General features: G+C 51.4%; 2 protein-coding genes across 3 annotated transcripts in view; one reads left to right on the plus strand and one right to left on the minus strand.

Annotated features, from left to right (window-relative positions):
- The first annotated feature begins 1962 nt into the window (after positions 1-1962).
- On the plus strand, positions 1963-9315 carry LOC117653753 (circadian locomoter output cycles protein kaput). 2 transcript variants are annotated; one of them, XM_034399628.1, is made up of 17 exons: positions 1963-2377; positions 2650-2694; positions 3062-3210; positions 3392-3483; positions 3612-3701; positions 3830-3950; positions 4034-4129; positions 4234-4312; positions 4389-4520; positions 4608-4714; positions 4794-4941; positions 5031-5182; positions 5274-5488; positions 5628-5900; positions 5988-6161; positions 6262-6444; positions 6662-9315. In XM_034399628.1, the coding sequence occupies exons 1-17, from the start codon at positions 2337-2339 to the stop codon at positions 6776-6778; spliced, it is 2214 nt and encodes a 737-aa protein (XP_034255519.1). In that variant the 5' UTR covers positions 1963-2336; the 3' UTR covers positions 6779-9315. The 2 variants fall into 2 exon arrangements, with proteins under 2 accessions (XP_034255519.1, XP_034255520.1); XM_034399629.1 differs by having other exon boundaries at positions 1967-2377; positions 5631-5900.
- Positions 9316-16771: 7456 nt separating this feature from the next.
- LOC117653758 (homeobox protein HMX3-like) overlaps positions 16772-22332 on the minus strand; it is a 50826-nt gene continuing 45265 nt past the window's right edge. Inside the window, exons 2-3 of the mRNA XM_034399636.1 lie at positions 19257-19459; positions 16772-18466 (exon numbers count right to left, since the gene is read on the minus strand). Coding sequence (XP_034255527.1) covers positions 18308-18466; positions 19257-19459 — 362 coding nt within the window. The 3' untranslated portion in view covers positions 16772-18307. The remainder of the gene's footprint in view (positions 18467-19256; positions 19460-22332) is intronic.

Below are 22332 nucleotides of genomic sequence, written 5' to 3' on the forward strand. Positions count from 1 at the left end.
TCCACTGTGAGAAAAAAGTACGGAAAAAGTACGGAACCTGTCTGGTCAATAATTTGCCAGGACCGTCTGTACTTGCCAACTACGGACGTTCCGTACCTTTTTTCCGTACCCATTTGCATGGGTTCATATGGAGCAAGTACGGAACGTTCCGTACTTTTCTCCGTACCTCCGTACTATATTTTTCTGTACCATTTCCGTACAAAAGTACGGAATTTTTTACAGTGTCATCACGGTGGAAGGGAAGGTGGCAGAGAAACGACAGGAACGGTACTCGCATGTAGTGTCTCGCTCCAAACAGCAGCACGCAGCCGCTTTTCTCAAAATTGATATTGGGCCGGGTGTGTGTGTGTGTGTGTGTGTGTGTGTGTGTGCGTGTGTGTGTGTGTGTGTGTGCAGGAAACGTCCGCGCGACGCCGGCCCCGCCAGCCGCGCCACAATCGGGACAAGACGTTTCCGGACGGGCCCAGCCACGGCCCAGCCACGGCCCAGCCCGCGCTTAGCTGAGATTCCTGTTTTTCGACACTTGTGTCCTTGGGAGGGCAGCTGCCTGGGCGCGTGCCGCGTGCCGCGTGCCGCGTGCGTCGCGCTGCGGACTCTGCATACACTTTGAATACGAATCCACGCGGCGCGACACCTGACAAGGTGGGCCGCTCTTGGTCCGTCTTCGCGGGCTTCGCGGCCCGCCGTACGAAATGAAGGCGCCTCCATCACGTAACCGGAGAGAATTACAGGGCAAAGCGTAAAATGACTTTCATGGAAGAAACTCCATTTAGTGTCATTTTGTGGGTTAGCTGTGTACCGGCGGAGTGTCTTGCTGACTCGAACCGCTAAAGGTCTGCATAGGCCTAGCAGCGTTGATGATGATGATGATGATGGTCACCGTTTACGAGTTGTCGACACCTGTATTTCGTGGCGGTTCGGAAGCGGGTCACTTTCCTCGTCTTCGACCGGGATAGCCAAGAGTGTGATTCTCTGGGCGGACGGCGGAATGCGGCGAAGGTTCTGAAGGAAACGGCTGCTTATCAGAGTCGTGGCCGTGGCCGATAGCGAGGGAAGGGCCGCAAGGGCACGCCCAACCCTTCCAGTTTCACCAGCAAACTGGTTCAGAGAGCCGTTTTTTTTTCGTCGCTCTGTCTCTCTCGCACTCATAGGGCGTCCCGTACAGATGCGAGAGAGACAGAGCGACGAAAATTTCTATATGAATCAGTCTGCACTGCAGCCTCCAGTAGGAGTAGTGGCGACAACCTACCGGCGGGTCTCCCTGGCAGTGGCGCTACTCCTCGCGAGTGGCACGGGGCACGGGGTATCGCCATCGGCCTGCTCCAGCCGGCTGGCTGGCTCGCCATTGGCTGACTCGCCAACCGACGAGATGCACCCCTGTTCGGTTCTGCGTAAAGTTAGTGGTGGAAGGTTTGATTGTCACGTTGTCTGATAGTGTCACTGTTAGCAATAGCGTTTTTCTAAAAAAGTTTCAAAAATCGTTTTGCTTTAACCAACTGAAGCAGAACCGCCCAGCGGAGCACACCGAGCCAACGCCGATGAGTGAGTCACGCTCACCCTGCCCCAACATTTCCAAAGGAACACTCTAGTTTTCCATGGAGGAAAAACGGAAAAACACGCAGTGTACCGCCGTGACGAGCGCTCTCTGTCGGGCAAAGCGTACACTTCCGGCTCCGCGCTGCACTAGTGGGCACGGAGTATCGGCAGCGGGCAGCGACGCCCGAAGAGGGTTCGTTCTTTCTTGGGTGCCGAGCGAGAGGCCAGTTTTAGTGTTTTCGACTTCGACAAGGTCGGACGCTGGGTTTCTTGATTAGGACTCGACCAACGGAGATCGACAATCGTTAGATTGCTCCATGGGACGTGGGGGGTGCGCTTGAATGAGCAGACCAAGCTGTTTCGTCACCTGCCGAGGGAGGGCGCCACTGGTAGGCCGTAGCAGACAACCACTTTAAAAACATGTTGCCACAACACACAACCTACTTTTGACAGTAGATGTCAGTTTTAAGTACGATTCAAGCATGTGTTCGTGATTTGGGGATGATTGAAAAGCTTTCTGATGTTTTTAGAATAAACTCATAGGAGCTCTACCACCTCCATAGGGCGGTGCACAGTTTATAATATTCTGACAGGTTCCGTAACTTGTGGGGACGTACACCGTATCAAGATGTCGGAGCCCAAACTACTTGTTACGTCTCAGTTTAATTTTTGAAACATTGGCCGTTTTAGATCGCCATGACACTGTTTGAGAGTAAATTCGCGTGCATATGAATTTTACATTCATCACTGCGTTGGTTCCATCTCCCTAAGTGCACTGAAAGGTTAATCCTTTTCTCAGAATGACTAGTTACGTCAACCGCAGTAGCCATCGCAAGTCCGAGTGAGTATCAACATCAACAAACAATTTGATTCCTTTCCCCTCTAAAATCTCTTTAGCCCTCTGCCCAGTTATTGTTTCACTACTATATTATCATACGCTCTGATTCCTTCCTGGCTAAGTCCAACTGTGATAGAATTGTTCAAAAGGCTAGGTGCCATTTATTGCTCAAAATGGATTGAAGACTAATATTTTGCCATAAATCAGTGTCTTGGTTTTGTTATTCCACTTATAAGTATTACTGGTTTGTTGTAAGCCCACATCTCATGTTTCAGTGATGCGATGGATGATGATACTGATGACAAAGACGATACTAAGCGGTAAGTTTGATGAGAAGCCATATAAGTTAATTTTTCATTCCTCAGATTCTGTTTACTAATTTTCACTCTTATTGTAAAGTTTTATTAATAGTACTTAGAACTTCCTTACCTACCATATTTTGTTCATTATTACATGCATTTCTTAAAATTTGCTTGAAGCCAATTGTATTTACACATTTTCTAACATTGATTTACGTCATTTTCATTTTTTGTTGACTGAATTAAAGTATGTCTGTTAAGCGTGACAAAGTGAGAACAAATTTTATCCAGCTTTATCCTCAGAATGTTAAAATTAACCTAAATAACAGTAAAGAAATATTGTTCAGTCTAATGTCTATCCCTGCTTATTCACATTATTTTATTCCAGGAAATCTCGCAATCTCAGCGAGAAAAAGCGCAGAGATCAGTTTAACATGCTTATTAACGAACTCAGCTCCATGGTTTCCACTAACAATCGTAAAATGGACAAGTCAACTGTTCTGAAATCAACAATATCGTTTTTGAAGAATCACAATGGTAAGAACAGGGTCAAATAAGATAGAGCATATTTTGCGCCGTTATTCTTCTTCCTCTGTCTTTTTTTTTATTTCCTGCCTTTTTTCCTTTGTCTACTTTCCATGACCTTCCATTTGCTATGCATTGTCAGTTTTTTTTTTTTTTTTTTTCACTTGTTAACTTGTAATTTTGTTGTTTCCAGAGATATCTGTAAGATCTAGAGCCCATGAAATACAAGAGGATTGGAAGCCTTCCTTTCTGTCTAATGAAGAATTCACACATCTTGTGTTGGAGGTATGGACGTCTTAATACTTACTTTAACAAAATTCTGCACCTATGTGGAAAATTAATAACATACTGTACTGTATCTATTTTTCAAACATTTAAAAAAAATTGTTCTTATTTCCTTGTTTTCATTCTAGGCTGTAGATGGTTTTATTCTTGTATTTTCTGCTACTGGGAAAATATTTTATGCATCTGAAAGTATAACTTCCCTACTTGGTCACTGTCCAGTAAGTACCTCCTCACATAACTTATGATTGCCTCTGTAATTAATTTTTTCTATGTATAGAATGTGCTTGTGCAATTTTAGTTGCTGTCATGAAATCTTTCTAAATCTCTGTTCGGAATTTTGTTTCAGAATGACCTTTTGAACACATCTTTATATGATATAGTGTATGAAGAGGACCAAACAGACCTCTATAATCTTATGCTCCAACCTAATGTTTCTGTAGATCCAGTAAATTATGACAGCAGCAAAGGTAACTGAAGAAAACTATTGTTTCATTCTCTTTGTCTGCTATTTAAATTCAAAAGCTGTTGATTTAATCTATTGTTTCAACAGAAAATCAACTTTCATTCGCCTGTCATGTAAGGAGAGGTGGCCTGGATTGCCGAGGAGAAGTAATTTATGAATTAGTACAATTTGTTGGATATTTTCGTAAGTTGTAGTTCACTTTTAGTAGGTAAACAGCACCAATCATTCTGGGCAACTTGAAGGTTCTCGGTTTTTAACCTTTGTTTTTCTTCTGTGTTCTTTGCTAGGATCTGACATTGATAGTCATGAAACAGACAACCTCAACTCTTTATGTATGAGTGGATTTTCCAATGATACAGACACTAGGTATGAAGTCTAATTTTGAATTGTTCATATCATAAAGCTATCACTTTATTTAAAGCTTTTTTCCTCCCCAAAACAGATTAATTTTTGTTGGCACTGGACGGTTACACCAGCCCCAGCTCATTCGTGAAATGGCTCTAGTAGACTCGGTTAAAAGTGAATTCACATCAAGACATAGTCTTGAATGGAAGTTTCTATTTCTAGATCACAGGTAAGTTTTGTACTGTCTTGTCTTAGGGATTTTTATTTCTACTTTGTAAGGATTCTTTCATTCTTGATCATTTTTTGTGTATTTCAGAGCACCCCCAATTATTGGGTACCTACCTTTTGAAGTGCTTGGCACATCTGGCTATGATTACTACCATGTTGATGATTTAGACAAGGTTGTTACCTGTCATGAAGCATGTAAGTGTCGAATTGAGTCTTCCCTTTTATCACTTGGTGTGCCTCCACATTTAGTGAATACATTGTGTTGTTGTTGCAGTAATGCAAAAGGGTGAGGGCACTTCGTGTTACTACCGCTTTTTAACAAAAGGCCAGCAATGGATTTGGCTACAGACAAGATTCTACATAACGTACCATCAGTGGAACTCAAAACCTGAGTTTATTGTGTGTACCCACAGAGTTGTCAAGTAAGTTTTTTACTATTTATCATACATAATTTAAGGATCAAAACAATTCTGATTTAAAAAATAAATCTGTTTCTTCTTTTTTTTCCAAGTTACATTACTGCAATGCGCCAGTCCAGGGGGGAAACGGATCCTGCTGGGGACCACAATGGTAGTCAAGATGACAATGAAAATATGCCTCTTGATTCTGACCATAAGCTTCAAACTGTTGCTGCATCATCACCTTGGTCCTCTAAATCATCAGGTAACCTTACTACAAAGTTTTTGTTTCAAAATTAAATACTGCAGGTTCTTTAGAGTGAATCTCACAATGAAAATGGATATTTTTCTATCAGTTGGGAAAGCCTCACGGTTGGCCTTGACTAATGTCAGCTCTCCGGCTCCATCTGGTTCAATTGTATCAACTGGAGCGAGAGGACGAGGCCAAATGTCGTTCCATGGCACTGGGCCTGACTCTGACTCAAACTCCATGTCAACCGATTCCGTCACATCAAGACAGTCACATCCTAGGGCCAACTCCCATGGAGCCTCCATGCGTGGACAGAACAGTGTAAGTCTCTTATTGAAATACAGATCCACTCTACTTTATTCATCAGTTCTTGTTTTTTTAATTGTAGTTTTCACCCTTCTGACTATCCTTTGCTTGTTGATTGTTTTACTGAGTTAACTCCAGGTCTTTCTTTTCACAGCAGCGCTATCATTCTGTCTCTCAACCAAGCACTTCTTCTGGAATCCAACACTCGGCTGAGCCGCCAGCCAAACTTCTGTGCAGTCAATTACCTTCAGCGCCCAGTGTGGCGGTCCAAGCAATGCCAAGCATGCAAGCTGTGCCGAACATTCCGCCTGCAGAGCCTCCTCCGCAGGCACCTCATCCCCAGCAGTTCATGGCAGCCATTCCCGTTCAGCCTGTGATAGCCGGAGGCTTCAGCGCCCCTGCGGCTACTGTGTCTACTTCGGCTGAGGTAAAATAAAATCTCACTTTTAAGGCACAGCGAATTATTTGTAGCGGTAATTTGAGATATGATGGTAATTTTACATTTGTTTTACAGTTGCTATCTCAGCCAGTAATGATGAGCCCAGCGCAGACACAGTACCAAGAGCAACTTCAGAGGAAGCATGAAGAACTTCAGCAAATGATATTGCAACAGCAGCAGGAACTGCGTCTAGTGTCTGACCAACTTCTGATGGCTCGTTATGGAATTCTTCCAGCATCCCTGCTCAATGTTAGTAAACTTTTATTTTTGTACTAGAAGCCGTAGAAGCCATGCTTCAATAATAGCAGAAATCTGTTCCCTACCTTAATTGTTGTTTTGTTTTATTTAGGTGTCGCTTCCCTACACAGTGGCAAGCAATGCTGTGGGGTCCACTGTAACTCAAGCTCTGGCTCCAACTTCAATACCCATTCCAGTGCCTGCATCTTCAGAACTTTTTGTAACTCCACATCACCACTCTCTCGTTCATTCGCCTCTTGCTGTTGCTCCTCCTGTGGTTGTGGACCCTCAACAGGTAATGCAACTGGACTTAGTTGAAGCATGGTTTTTGAACGAGTAGAAATTTTGACCGTGGGTCATGGTCCTCCTGTGGACAACCAACCCATCCAAGTTACGGATGTGAAGCCAACCCAAGGCTACGAGTTGGAACCCCTAACTTAAATTGAACTTGAACTTGTCATACTGTTGCTGTCTAATTTTTGAAAGTACTATACCTTGCCTACTTTGTTTAGATTAACCTTCAAACCGGAACTGAGGATATGGTTCCTTTCCAACTATCTCAACAACAGGCCCAGTTGTTGTTAGCATCCAATTTTAACCCCAACACTACAAATCAACATCGTCAATAAATTTATTTGTATTTCATGTGTTGGGAGTATTGAGTGCAGACCTCCGAAATTCAAATGTGTTAAACAAGAACCAATGAGGCCTATATATCTAGAAATTCCATTTTACTTCAGTATTGAAATGTGTGAGTGGTCGAGTGTGAAAGTATCCAAAGCTGTGCGTGTGCTTGTGAAATATTAATTAACTTACGAACCTAAATACCATACTGGTTTTAAACTTTAAAAAATAATAAATATTTTGGGATTATGTAACCTACATATACAGTATATTTATATTTTTAGGGAAAGATTTTAAACAGTTGCCTGTGGTTTATTTTGTGATTTAAAAAAAAGCCAGTCATCATTTAGTTAAACATGACTTTATGTACCTTGATGGTTCCTGTTTTGACGGATCTAGTTCATATTATGTTTATTTGACGGTTTTGTGAATTGCTCAGGGCGTGTGATTGGTGTGATCAGTCTGTGAGTGTGTCCTTCTAGTGATTGATTATAAGGAATGATTCTTTTTTTCTTGCCCTTGCCATTCTTCTGTTATAGTAACCAAACTAATTTCAACAAATACATTGAGTAATTTTATACATTGACACAGGATTTTGTCCTCCAGTAAGTGTTTAAGTGAAACCGTTCTTTTCTTTTTGTATGTTCTTTCATACACATTTTTTCCCCTGTTTTCTTTTACATGTTCATTAAGTTTCCTTTTGTGTATGTCAATACAAAGGTGAAGGTTATGAGTATTGCCTGGAACTGGGTGTAATTTAGTCATTCAATTCACATTTATTTCCTTTACCAATTGGCATGTGTGAAGTCCAAACATAAATTCACATTCAAGTTACCCTAACAGCTATTCTCGTAATGCTCGTATTTTTCTGTCTTTGTCAGCAGAGGGCTATTTTTTTGTCAAGAACATACTCTCCTGTGGTAAGACATTCCTTCCATCTCTCACCATTTTAAATGTTATTATTACATTTTGTCAATGGCGACACTTATTTTATTTACCCTATCAATGTAACCTGTGCCAAAATACATCAATATAAGTTAGGATTCAAGCAAAATGTGTCAACCTTTTGTGTTGTGGAGATAAGAATCTACATATTTTTGAAAGTTACCTGAAGTATGATGTTAGGGTAAGTGGGGTGTTTAGGGATAGCATTTATTTTAATGATAGTGGTGTTTGAAATCATATATGGTATGCTAAACATGTACAGTGAGCAGCCGATTACAACTGAGTGTGTTTCTGGCATTCGTGGACCAAGTCAACCTTTTAAACCAGTAATTTTTTATTTAAATTCTGTATGCTTGATTTAGGGAATTGACAGAAACACAGTGTGCTGTGTTAAATTTTATTTATTTATCATAATTTAGCTAAAGAGACAAGTTGTTATGGTAAAGCTTTGTCTGTGTGCCATCATGTTTTAGGTGAAATTGGTGATGACAACAGTAATAATTGTATCAATTATTCTCTTGTTATTCTATTCATTTAGCCATGTTAATAATTGCCGTAGAGTACAAAATTTGAAAGTCAGATCATGTAAGTACAGTTTAGAATCAATGGTACCATAATAGTACAAAAGATGTGAGGATTTCCTCAGGTAAATGTGTGCTGTACATATTATAATAATCAAGATTTTTTTCTACCATTTATAAGATAATTTTTTTAATGTTTGTGCAACATAGCAGATATACATTCCTATCTTCTATTCTTCTATTATGTGTTTTTGAGAATGATGGCCAGTGATGCTTCATGTCTTTCTCATCCTCGGTCGCAGCTATTTTGTGTTGAATTGCATGCATTTTGTTCATATTGATGCCTCTGTAGAATCTACCTTGATCTCACTTGTTGTGTGTTGATTTTTTACAGAGGTGTTTTTCTGAAGGCATTATTTTTGCTGTAATCAAAGCAAAGTTTTAGGTATACAATCGCTTTTTGGGTTTTAGTGGGACATGTAATTTTACTGCCATATTAGGTACTATTGCTAATACTTTATTTTCTACCTTTCTTAGCGCTCTGTCCACTTTGTCAATCTTGCTGTTCAACACCTTTTGCTTTCATTATTGTTATCCATAACCGGGCATTAATTGGTTTGCAGGTTTAAAAAAAGTTTATAAGGCTTTGGGCATGTTAAAATTTTCTTGAAAATATATTTCTAGCAATGTTACACAACTTTACCTGAATTGTATAGATGTCTTTGAAGCACAAAAATAAGGAGCTATTATGTCATTAATTTGTTAAAGTGTTGCAATGTAATAGACCAAATAGTTATATTTCAGTCCTGAACATGACTACCACATTTTAGTGGATGTGTACAGTTATGCATGTTCTAATTAAGTCAGCAGAGTTCATGTGCCTCAAATGTGTGCTTGTTCTGCTGTAGGTGATAGATTATATTTTCTGCATTCAGGGGATGAACTTTTTATTTTAAATCATGCATGAAGAAACTTGTTCCTCCCAGGTATTTAGTACAGAATTTTCTTGTTTTTGTTTTGTTTTGAAAATTTTCATAAAATAAAAATATAACATTCAAGTTTTATGCTGCCTACTATTTTGTCCATTTCACTTCCTTCTCCCCAACTTTCACACTGGGTCACGCTGCACAAGGTGCTGCACTGGAAGGCGGGAAGGTCACCACAGAACGCTTTGCAGTCAAGGTCGAAAGGCTATGGACGATGGGTTGCCTTAACTTTCTGGTGCAATGCTCAAATACATTTAATTTTTGGTAGAAAAAAACAGTTTGTGTCCGAAATGGCCCTCTAGATAGTGTCAGGAGTCTTGAGGGAGTGCTCCAGCACAGCATACTCAAATTTGGGTCATTTTAAATTTTTTGCTCAAAACGTGAAAAATCCATGATGCATTTGCATTTATAATAGCCTTAGCCTTTTTTCGACGAAAATGGTCAACCTCGTCGGATTTGTCTGAAATTCGTGAAACAGATGGCCGGTGCCCTAAAGGTCTTTGGTACATTTTATTCGGTGTTAAAATGGCTTTTCCCGAGACGCTCGTTGAGTTGAAAAAGCTGTGGACGGTGGGTTGCCTATCTACGTGGCACACGCACAAAGCGTTCCAGTTTTTTCGCCAGAAAAAGACTCTTCAGGGCCGAAATGGCCCTCGAAGTAGTGTTAGGAGTCTTGAGGGGGTGCTCTAGCACAGCATACTCAAATTTGGACCATTTTGAATTTTTTGCCCAAAACGTGAAAAAACCATGATGTATAGCCTTAGCTTTTTTTCGACGAAAATGGTCGACCACGTCGGATTTGTCTGAAATTGATTAGGAACGTTGCTATGGGTCTAAGGAAGAGCTATCCGGTGCCCAATGGTCATCGACACATTTCAATTGTCGTGAAAATGACTTTTCCCGTAACGCCAGTTGGGTGCTAGCGGTGAAGAGGCTGTGTACAAAGCGTTGCCTACCTTCAGGCGCAGACTAAAACATTTCCGAAAATTTTCGGCGAGAAAAAGACAGTTTATTGCCACAATGATGCCCGAAATAGGGTCAGGAGTCATTAGGGAGTGTTCCAGCAGAACATACCTCACTTTGGGCCATTTAAAATTTTTGGCCAAAAACGTGAAAAAACCATGATGTATAGCCTTAGCTTTTTTTCGACAAAAATGGTCGACCTCTTCAGATTTGTCTGAAATTCATATGGCACGTTGCTATGGGTCTAAGAAACAGATATCCGGCGCATAATGGTCTTTGACGCATTCTATTTGGCGTGAAAATGACTTTTCCCGTGACGCTAGTTGAGTTGAAGAAGCTGTGGACAGTGGGTTGCCTACCTATGCGGCGCATTCTCAAAGCATTCCAGATTTTCACCGGAAAAAGACCATTCAAGGCCGAAATGGCCCCCGAAGTATCTTTTCTCTACATTCCTATGCCTTGGGCCGAGTGCAGAGAGAAAGGGAGGGAAGGAGAGTCGTAAGATTATGGTGAAGCAGGAGAGGTAGGCAACCCCTCTTGTGGTCACAAGGAAGGCCGTCTGGGCTGCCTGGCCTGCGCCGAGCAGCTCTGCTACCCGAGGTACCCGCCGAGCCGGCTCGGCACAGACGGGGCACAGGGCCTCGCACAGGGCCTCGCACAGGCCGCGCCGACAAGGGGAGGCTCTAATTGAAATTGAGATTATACGAACGGCCCAGGCAGGCGGCCCGACCGGAGCGAGTGAGACAGAGACAGGGCCTAAAAAGCCTAAAAGGTCTGTCGGCCCGGCAGATTACAGCCCCGGCCGGCCGACGCCTTACGCCCCGAAACATTCGGTACAGGAGCCGCGCCGGGCTGCCAGCAAGCTGCCAGCGGGTCTGGCCGGCCGGCCGGCCCCCGAGGCCGGGGCGAGGCCGGGGCAGAGGCTCTTGTGCCGCGCCCGCGCCGACACCTCAGGTGCCGACACTCCGACACTTAGAAACAGGTTCGCTTGGCTTTTTATTGGGTGAAGTCTCTCCGGGGAGCCAATCTTGTTACATTTTGATCGATCTCTTCATTGCAGCTCTAGTCGGCGGGGCCGTGGCCGTCACCGAGGCCGTCCTGCCGAGGCCGTCGCCGAGGCCGTCCTGCCGAGGCCGTCGCCGAGGCCGTCGCCGAGGCCGTCGCTGAGGCCGTCGCTGAGGCCGTCACTGAGGCCGTCCTGCCGAGGCCGTCGCCGAGGACGTCGCTGAGGCCGTCGCTGAGGCCGTCGCTGAGGCCGTCACTGAGGCCGTCCTGCCGAGGCCGTCGCCGAGGACGTCGCCGAGGCCGCGGACGGGAGGCGGCGCGGCCGTCTTCCGCGGAACGCGCCCGCCGAGGTCAGAGGTCGCCCCGCAGGGCCGGAGCCGCACAGTCTGGCAGTCTGGCCGGTGTGCAGGGCGGCGGGCGGCGGCCCCACGCCTCCCTGTGACTCCCCCGTGCCGCCCGCATATCAAACACGCCATCTCGTGTCTGCCGCGCCACGCCGTGCCACGCCGTGCCACGCCGGGACTGCCGGGACGCAGTCTGCTGGTCGACCGGGGCCTAATTTGCCTAATTACGTATCATTTCCAAGCAGGCTGCTTGCGCGGCCGGGCATCGCGCAGCGCCTGTTATCGCTTTACGGTTGGTTAGAATGGTTATGCTGGTTAGAATGGGGAGGGAGGGGGAGGACCAACACGGCCTCCACCACGGCACGGCCTCCTCCGTGAAGCACACTCGTCTCTTCCGGGGCTCCATCTAGTGGTCAAATGTGACATATCCACTGGAACACACAAACTCAAAATTGAACAACAACGCCGAGTGCGTGGTCACGCGGACACGCAAACTTATAAAACCGAACGCACACGTGCCCACTAATACTAATTCACGAAAGTAACTTTCGCCTGTTTTTTATTCTTTTTAAACAGTCTCAAAGCCGAAGCCGCCCGGTAAGAAGCATGTCGAGGTGTGAGGTGATCAGCAACAAGCTCCCCCTCCCCCCTCTCTTTTCTCTGTCGGTACGCCGGTGCGCCCTGTGATGTGTGAGAGCGGCTTGTGTGAGGTGAGGCCGGCTTGTAATTTGCACGATCCGGTCACCTCCTCAGCAGCCCAAGGCCCCCCCTCTCCCCCCCCCCCTTCCCCAATCCCGAGACAGGTGGAGGAGGGCCGCGCGCAGCAGGTCTATCACCCGTGTACGAGATTTGACATGATGAAAGGCGCGTCAGTTTTTGTTTGAGATTCCTGCGGCCCAACAACGACGGGGAATAAATAAATTTGATTAAGTGGGATCGCATCAAAACATTAGAATAATTCTTTTGTTTGCGCGAGGCTGGCGGCGCTGTGCGGGCAACTCGCATCAACCTCTCTCTTTTTTTCACCGTATACAAAAAAATTATAAAATGAATTCAACTCTCCGTCTGCAACTTTGGCGCGAGCGAGAGGCTGGAATCTGTCCGTTCTCTCGAGCCGTTGCCTAAATGTAGGTCAGGCGGTGTGCCATCGGGCGTCGGCCGCGCCGCGCAGTTGAACGGATCGATGCCACTTCGTGTAACTTCGTGCCACTTAGGCTGACAAATTACGCGAGCAAGTTAAAGAGCGCCGGCCGATGATTGCAAGGCCTGTCACGCCACTGCCAACATCACCCTCGTCAGGCAGGAGTCGCTCCTCCGCCCCTCGCCCGACGGCGGAGCCGACGGCGGTCCGGGATAGCACCTCGCCGTCGACGCGGTGCGCGCACCGCCAGGGCACCGCCGGATGCGGACTCGCTCGTCCGTCGCGAAGATCTCGCTCCTCTCGTCGTGCAGCGAGTTGAGAATCCGCGGTGTCTCCGCGGGGGGGGGGGGGGGGGGTGTCTACGTGCATCGCCAACCCGGTTGACGAGTTAATTCAAACGCGTCGTCGTCCACCTGCGGGGCGGGGCGGCGCGGCGCGGGGTGGGGCGACGCGGGGCCGTTGTACAATGTGTGCCTATGCATCTGCCATGCGTGTCAGGTTGAAGAGCCTAGCTAATTGAATGAAGCGTCTTAATAACGGGCTGCCACCCCGGGGGTTGGCCCGCCTCCCGCCCTGCCCCGCCTCAACCCTTTCCAGGTAATGGAAACTACCTGCGTGCCGCTCCGCCACGGCCGCGGCGGCGTGTGCATGTGCAGTGCAGTCGCGGTGCTTCGCGGTGCGCCGGGCCGCGTGGCTTGGCGGTCCACTCGCTAGATGGCGTCGCCGAGCACGCCGCGCACGCCGCGCTGGGCGGCTCGCCGACGCCGGGGCCTTTACGGCCTTTATGGGATTCGAGGCGTCAAATAAAATTATTGATGGCAGTTTGACTCGCGGCCAGGCAGGCCGGTTGGTCCGCCCGGCCCGGCCTGCAGAACGTGCCGCGTGGCGCGCCCTGGCGGCGGCGCGGCCAACCACAAGAGCGACAAGTAACTGCAGACTGATTCCAAGAGTCGTTTTCGTCGCCTTGTCTCTCTCACTCTCATGTGGCGTCCCGTATAGGTGCGAGGGCGACAGAGCGACGAGAACGACTCTCGGAATGAGTCTTCTGCAGCAGTTGCGGGCTGGAGGCAGCGCGGCTTGCTGGTGGCCGAACAGGGCACGATCCAGGACCACACTCGTCGCCGCGTTGTCGGGCCCAAGGCCGAAACCGTTTCCGGTGTTTTGATTTACCGGCCGCTCATACAACACCTGAAAAGCGTGAACGGGCCGGCGATTAGACATCGGGCTGCGATTGGTCCCACTTTCGAGTCGCTTATCCTGTGTGTCGTCCTTCTCGCACTCGCAGCGAGGCTCCCTGCGAGTGAGAAAGAGAGAGACGGACCAACGAGGTGCAGGCAGGACGGGGCGTCCGGCTGGCTGGCTGGCTGGCTGGCTGGCTGGCTGGCTGGCTGGCTGGCTGGCTGGCTGGCTGGCTGGCTGGCTGGCTGGCTGGCTGGCTGGCTGGCTGGCTGGCTGGCTGGCTGGCTGGCTGCCTGGCTGGCTGGCGGGCTGGCTGGCTGGCTGCCTGGCTGGCTGGCGGGCTGGCTGGCTGGCGGGCTGGCTGGCTGGCTGGCTGGCTGGCTGGCTGGCGGGCTGGCTGGCTGGCGGGCTGGCTGGCTGGCGGGCTGGCTGGCTGGCGGGCTGGCTGGCTGGCGGGCTGGCTGGCTGGCTGGCTGGCTGGCTGGCGGGCTGGCTGGCTGGCTGGCTGGCTGGCCGGCTGGCTGGCTGGCTGGCTGGCTGGCGGGCGGGCTGGCTGGCTGGCTGGCTGGCTGGCTGGCTGGCTGGCGGGCTGGCTGGCTGGCTGGCTGGCTGGCTGGCTGGCTGGCTGGCTGGCTGGCTGGCCGGCTGGCTGGCTGGCTTGCTGGCTGGCTGGCTGGCTGGCCGGCTGGCTGGCTGGCGGGCTCCTCATACCCGGAGATGCTCACTCGGTAGCTGCACTTAACGAAGTCACGTCCGCTCGCTGCATGCCCATGGCTTGCCGCTTGTGTGTAGACCGACAAGGTTCGCCACAACTTCTTGCTTGTTTTATCGTGCCGCCCTGTGCTCGCTCCGACTGCCGGGACTGCCGGGAGCGAGAGGGAAAGCGCTCTGCAGCGCGAGGAAGATCCGTGAAGCCCGAGAGGTTTGCAGTAAATCGATAGTCCAGAGACTGTCGGCGCCAGCCGTGGATTCGGGAGCGAATGTGGAGTCACTCTAGGGGGGCACACCGGCCAGTCCTGGGGGCTGAACGTCCCCGACGCACGACCTCGGTGACGGCTGTGGAACGTAGGCGCGATCCTGGGCACTCGACGGCGGAGGCAGGCGGGGGCAAACGCCGTGGCGCTAGGCCGCGCGCACACTCGCCTGCCGGCCGGGTTGCCTACCCTTCTCGCCACGGCGGCGGCGCCCCCCGCGCCTCGAGACCCTCCCCGACGGCCGGCGGCCTCCGCGTGCCGCGTGCGCCGTTTTTGCCCGACCGGAAACCATTCCGCCTGCACACGAAGCGAGCCGCGATGCAGATGGCGGTGCCGGAGACCGGCGTGTCTGGCGCCTGTGCGCGGGGCGCCCCAGGCTGGGGCGGCGCCGCGGCGCCTGTAGTACTCACCCTGTCGCCACCGAGCTAGCCGAGCACATCTCCAGCAGCCAGCCCCGCCAGGCTACGCCAGGCCGCCACTGCACTGCCACGCCGCCCATCCGCATTAGTGCACTAATTAGAAGAGAAGAGGCCCAGCCCGGCCGGGCCGCAGGCGGGGGGCGTACCGAGGGCCATCCGGGTGGGGCGGGGCGGGGCGGGGCGGGGCGGCCGGCGGTCCGTTTGTACGTAACTAGACAAATGAAGACAATATGAGTGCGACCGGCCGACCGGCCGGCTAGGCCCAGGGCGCAGCGCAGGCGGCTCGATGTGATGTTGAACTTGCCGTGCCGTGCCTGCCTGGGCCTGCCCATGCCTGCCGTGCGCGGCGACCGCAGAGCCGGCCGCAGGCATGCCAACGTAAACAGCCAGGGAAACCACATTGGGCCGGGCACGCCGCGCTGCCCTTTGCCGCATCGTCTGCTGTGACTAGTCGAGATCGGGAGTGATTTCATGCCGCCGTGTGAGCGTGTGCGTCCCGCGCGTCCGTGTGTGCGGCCTGGTCCAATCCCTTTGAGGGCCCATTCCGTACGTCAACATCCGGCTCCGCTCCGCCCTGCCGCTTTCTGCTTTTGAACTTGGGAACTAAATATCGCGCCCTCGGCTTACACGGACTCTTACACGCATCGCGCATGTAGTACGCACTCGGATTCGGGGAATCGCCGCACACGTACACAGTGTCGTTTCCGCCGGTCGCCGTCGCTCTGAAGCGGGACTCGGTCGAGTTGGCGACTCGGTTTGTTGATTCGAATTCGCTTGGCACGAGACACTCTGAACGAATATTCAAATTATTTTCACTGTCTGCTACTTAACGACAGGACGTCGTTGTTTGTCGTTTCGCGCAAATGCCTGGCACTAACATCGTGATTAGAAACACGGCACGGAGACGTATTTCAAGAAAATGACTGACGTTCGCAGTGTCGTGAACAAGGTCACGACGTGTTTCCGATGTCGACGAAGTTCGTTAGGCCCCGTGCAAGCGCGCCGTGACCGCCGCCGTGAGACACCGATGACCGAGTTTCGGTATCGATGCACGTCGGACCCTTTGGCAAAACAAACGCCAAGCATAAAGTCCTAGCGCAGGCTTCATTCGATTTTTTTTTTTCATTTTTTTTAAAAATTTTTACACGTGTACTTTGGTGATGTTTGGTGGGAAAAGCGGCGAAACGGAACCGTCTTTGACTGTGCTTCCGTCCGGTCCGGCCCGGCCATCGTCATATCCGACTGCCATCGGCTCCCTGCAGTTCCCTTCGGTTTGTTTGGACTGGCCGAGCCAAGTCTATGAGGCTGGCGCTTGCTCCGAGCCGCTCACTCTGCTCAAGTTCCATTTTACGATTGGCTTTATAGCTTGTTTGCGGCGTATTTAGGAAGACGTAAACCGACTTCGTAAACCGGTATTCTGGAAATGATGATGCTGTGTGTCTGCTACGGGGTGATCTGCGGCAGGCGGGGAATGACTGAAAAACGGATGTATATAGATTTAGAGCAACGTTTAATATTCCAATCGATCACAATAGTTGCAAGATAAGTGTACGCGTACACTTAAGCATTTGGTTTGATGGCAAGGCGGAATCGCCACATTATTTCACACATCGGAACACCAAGTTATGCACAGAATGATACATTGAAATGACATTTACAATGAGCTCATTTATATTTGGCAAATTTTCACTAAAGACGTGGTAAAAGGCTGACCTTAGGTAATTTTCATGCTCGGAAATAAATAATAAATAATAAGAATTGAAAAACTATACTCTCAAACACACGACCAAAAGCCAAAAAGATTTTTATGGTAAGATGCCTTTCACGCTTATACCATAACAGTACTTAGACTATAACAATAATTCTGCATCATTTTATTGCACATTTTCCAAGGAAAAGGGTAACGCAACATGAATTTTAATTCAGAAGAATCTTGCAAATCAAAGAGTAACGAAAGCACCATTAGTGGCGCAAACACATAAACAGCTGCTATAAAATAAAATATCACACGAGTTGGTTCATAATGAAGCAGCAACTCAACACCTCTGGACATGACATGAAGCACCCACTTTTTTAGACAAAAAAGCGAACTGTCTGACAGCTGTCAAATCAAATCCAAAGGAGAAGACAATTTACACTAAAAAGAGTATAAATAAAGACATTTGAATCTAGACTAAAATCTGTGCCACTCTTTTATACACATCGATGAAGTTTAGTTTGTACAATATTAACTCTTTTGACATTATGTACATGGCAACGTAGACAAATAGGAACTAAAACTATAGGTGAGATCTACAAAAGTGTACAATACAACATGGTTCCATTCCCGGATCAGAAAGAATTTTTTTTAACAAAATGCAAGGTTAAAAATTCATGTCACCTTAATATTTTTTTTCAAAGCGTACAGTCTTTGTCGTCCGCAACAACGGACTTGTGATTTTAAGATAAAAGATGCCGCTGCACTACGGCCAAATCCTCTGACACGTGGCCATGGAACCAGCGGACTCCGGCGGACTCGACACCGAGACACCGTCGTGCCGCTTACAGGAACAAGGTACACGGGCTGGGCCCTGGGCCCGCGGTGCAGACCGCACCCACACTATCTTACACAGTGGCGGCTCGCGAGAGCCAGCCGCCAATTCAGCTAAGGTTCTCACATAGTAATTTTTGGTAAACAGGGCAAGTTTCGGTTTAAAAATCCTCTAAATACTTTTTGGTAACTAACAGCACAAAAAAAGCACATGCTCCGCGCAGGGCAGGCAGGCCGCTCTTCACTGCCGCGCTCCGCGTTCCGCGTTCCGTTCGCCACGCCGCCGAGTGGACGAGCTGCTCGGGGGCCTCGGGGGCCTCGGCCGGACGGCGCGGCGGCAGGGCGGCCGGTCCCGGAAACGACGGAGCCGATAACAAATGGGCCGCGGTCACGGGGAATGACCGGAAGCGGCCGGGGACTCCGGGGGGACGCCGGGGGGATTTAGCAGTGAAGAACGGCTGCGCGGGAATGTGGGGCAACTGGCCACTTTAGTCTCTGTTATAGGGCGACCAGGGGGCGCCACCGTCTCACTTGTCGCCACTCTTGTCCTGCGGGGGCGCCTTCTTCTTGAGCACCCCCAGGCTGTGCACCTTCTCCAGGAACGACTTGTGCGCCGTCAGCACCTTGGCCGATTCCACGTCCTTCTTCAGCTCCTCCATGTCCCTCTTTAGCTTCGCCCGTCGATTCTGGAGAGACAGAAAAAAAGAGAGGCAACGTTTAGTCTCCGTCCGACGGCCGAGGTGCCCGTCAAGGGCAAGTGAACGATATCTCGATAGAAAACACACCGTGTATTTAGCGAGGACCGATTTTCGACTTTGGAAAGTTTTAAGGGAATCGGCTGCACGTCTCTTAACTGTCGACTAGAGATTCTCTCGCTTTTGTTTGGCCCGCCGATTCTGGAAACAAGACGAGACTGTTAGAGATGCGTGTCGCACAGACAAAAAGGCCCGCTCTCTCGCTAAATCCACGCTGCAGGCCCTGCAGGGCTCGCTAGGGGAGACACCGCTCCGAACTTTTGAACCAGCAGTACGGGACAGAGGACGCGCGACACGCGGGCTTGGCGCTTTGGGCTTGGCGCTTTGGGCTTGGCGCTTTGGGCTTGGCGCTTTGGGCTTGGCGCTTTGGGCTTGGCGCTTTGGGCTTGGCGCTTTGGGCTTGGCGCTTTGGGCTTGGCGCTTTGGGCTTGGCGCTTTGGGCTTCCCCGAAGGGCAAAAACGGCGTCCGAGCGTCCAAGGAGTACAAGAGGAAAAAGCGCCGGAGGAAGCCATTGAGGTGTGAAGTGATTCAGCCGCGGCGCGGCACGGCACGGCGCGGCACGGCGCGCATTGCATAACTGCTGCTTTACAAGCTGCGTTTCCGCCAATTACGTGCAGACGATTCGGGTCAGTTAAAAGAAACAAACTGCTGGTGTCAAGAGTTCCTGGGCGGCGCGTCCCCCCGCGTGCCCCCGCCCCCGACGCGGTCCTCGTCGCTCACCTGGAACCACGTGATGACCTGCGCGTTGGACAGGCCCAGGCCGGCGGCGATCTCATCCCGGTCGGCGGGGCTCAGGTACTTCTGGTAGAGGAACCTCTTCTCCAGCTCGAAGATCTGGTGGTTGGTGAAGGCGGTCCGCGACTTGCGCTTCTTCTTGGTCTGCTGCCGCGAGTTGAACAGGTTGAGGTGGCTGCCCGAGCCTTCTGCAACAAGAGGAGGAGGATCGGCCGGTTAGAGGAGGCGGCAAAAACGAGGCGCGCGCGACGCGCACATCGCGGCCGTGACCAAGTCCGACGCCAAGGGCTGCCAAGGGCAGCGCGTCGGCAGCGCGCCGGCAGCGCCGGGTCCGCGGAAAGAGGAAACTGGAGGAGCGTGGCTAAACGGCGCCAACGCCAACGGGTGCGTCGCGGCGCCGCGGCGTCGCGTCCCATTCCTGACGTGAGTTGCACGTTCGCGCGGATCGCTGCGCCCGGCCCTGAGGCCGCGGCGCCGCTTCATCGCTCTGTCTCTCTCGCGGCTGAGGGGCGCCCCCTGGGTGCGAGAGAGACAGAGCGACGAGTCAGTCAATGGGCGGGCTGGGCAGTGGCCGCGGGCCGCAGGCGGGGCGCGAAGCAGGATCCGGGGCCGCGCTGCGCGGCAGGAAAGAAGAACCCATTCAACGCGAGATTAACGCCGTGTGTACGGCCGTACGGCCATTCACCGGACTTTCCTAAACCACACACACACACACACACACACACACACACAGACGCGGCTACTACGCGATAAGTCCGACACGGGGCGTGGCGCGGCGTAGTGGTGGCGGCGCGACGAATCAGAGGATCCGATCCCGCGTCCCAGTGCAGTGACGGGACGGGCCGGGCCTGCCGTCGGCCTGCTGGGCCTGCCGGGCCGCGTCGCGCACGCCGGGTCGGGCCGGGCCGTGGCGAGCCGCGCCGAGGGGCGGGGCGCGGCGAGGCTCAAACCAGATTACATCGCGGGGAGACGTCGCGGCCGCCTTGACCTCCAGGGCCACGACAAGGCGAAGCCGTGAGGAAATCGGACGTCTCCCTCGGCGGTTCATTCATTCATTCATGTATTCATTCACCCATTCATTCCTTCATTGGGGTTGACTCATCCATCAATAGCCCGATGGATTAGGAGTCGTGGGGCCCACCAGGGCCTGAACCAGCCGGCCGGCGTCGGCGGCCCCCGAGGCCCCGGGGCGGCTGGCGGCTCAGGGAAGCGAGGGCAGCCCAGGGCGCCGCGCAGCAGCGTTTCCAGGGTGACCCGTGTGGAAACCAATGGCTAAGAGTGAGCTGACCCGCGTCTGAAAATTCAGACGGCGGTCAGGCCTCGGTCAGACCTTGGTCAGACCACAGTCAGGCTGAATTCAGACCGTCGCGTGAAAAAGGGCCCGTCTGAATTGTACCTGACGAGCGCCTGAGTGCCGTCTGAAAGCGGTCTGACTGAGGGCTTGAAACGGACTGACTTCGGTCTGAAAAACCGCTCATATTCAGACCGGATTCAGACCGTTTTCAGACCGACGACGGCGAGCGGCAAAAAACGATCAAAACAAGGAGACGGGCCGCCGTCGGGTGTCGAACACCGAAGTCCCGTGTGGGATGTCGGAGCGCGAACCCGCTGGGCCAGAGCGACTTCGAGGGAAGGGGGGCGCGCACGCAGAGTGTCTTTCTCCGTGCACACTGGACGATGCGATACGGGTTTTTAGTGTTGTATTGATTGTGAGAAAAGGTCCAAGTGGCCTGACACTGACAACTCGTTTAAAGTTGAATAATACAATGGTGAAGCTGAATCCTTGGCCGAATCTGATGACCATTTTCATTGACATTATTCGTTGGTTTCGGCCACGGAGGAAATGAATCCATCCATTGACAATTTGACTATCGCCCACGGGTCGGCGCAGAGACACTCTGCGTGCGCGCCCCCCTTCCCTCGAAGTCGCTCTGGCCCAGCGGGTTCGCGCTCCGACATCCCACACGGGACTTCGGTGTTCGACACCCGACGGCGGCCCGTCTCCTTGTTTTGATCGTTTTTTGCCGCTCGCCGTCGTCGGTCTGAAAACGGTCTGAATCCGGTCTGAATATGAACGGTTTTTCAGACCGAAGTCAGTCCGTTCCAAGCCCTCAGTCAGACCGCTTTCAGACGGCACTCAGGCGCTCGTCAGGTACAATTCAGACGGGCCCTTTTTCACGCGACGGTCTGAATTCAGCCTGACTGTGGTCTGACCAAGGTCTGACCGAGGCCTGACCGCCGTCTGAATTTTCAGACGCGGGTCAGCTCACTTTCAGCCATTGGTTTCCACACGGGGAGTTACGAGCGGCGTCCCCGCCCACGCCGTCACCCCCGTGGCCGAGGCCGCCGAGGCCGCGGCCGCGCTCACCGTGCGGCAGCCAGCAGGCACCGCGCAGGCACCGCGAGGCTGGCGGCCAGGACGCGGCGGAACAAAGAGGAGATTAGGAAAACTCACAAGGGCCGGCGGCAGTGGCGGCACCGCGCCCGAGAGGAAGGAGGATGGAAGAAGGTGAGAATTGACGAGGCGGGGAGGAGAGGCACTCCGACGAGTGGCCGGGCAGCGCAGCGCCCCGCCCGCTGCGCCGCCGCCACTAATACCACGTTAATTTGGAGGCGATTGCCGCCAAAAGTTGCACCTCGGCGCCGGACGGCCTGCGGTGGCCTCTGTCTCTCTCGCGCTCAGGGGCGGTCCGCATGGTCCGCAGTGGGTGCGAGAGAGACAGAGCGAGAGTGCGGGGCGGGGACAGGCGGGGCCGCGGGCTGGAATGCCGGCGCATAGATATTTGTACACGCCAAACGCAGCAGCGGCCATTAGAGAGTGAGAGAGAGGGAGAGAGGGAACCGAAGGCCGAAGGGAACCCGTCGCAACAAACGGGCTGATTTAATGGCCGCTAAATATCCGGCGGGGCGTGGCGGGGCACTCAAAGCGATCCAGTGTCACTGCGCGCCAGTCATGTTCGCGGCCCCGCCCCGCGGCCGGCCAGCCGGCCCACCGGCCCGCTACACGTGTACCCGTTCTCGCCGGGCGCGCAGGCCATCAGGCCGCACACGTGTCGCCCCT

This window comes from Thrips palmi, unplaced genomic scaffold (assembly GCF_012932325.1).
Source record: "Thrips palmi isolate BJ-2018 unplaced genomic scaffold, TpBJ-2018v1 HiC_scaffold_8, whole genome shotgun sequence".
In the NCBI taxonomy this organism is placed as follows: Eukaryota; Metazoa; Arthropoda; class Insecta; order Thysanoptera; family Thripidae; genus Thrips; species Thrips palmi.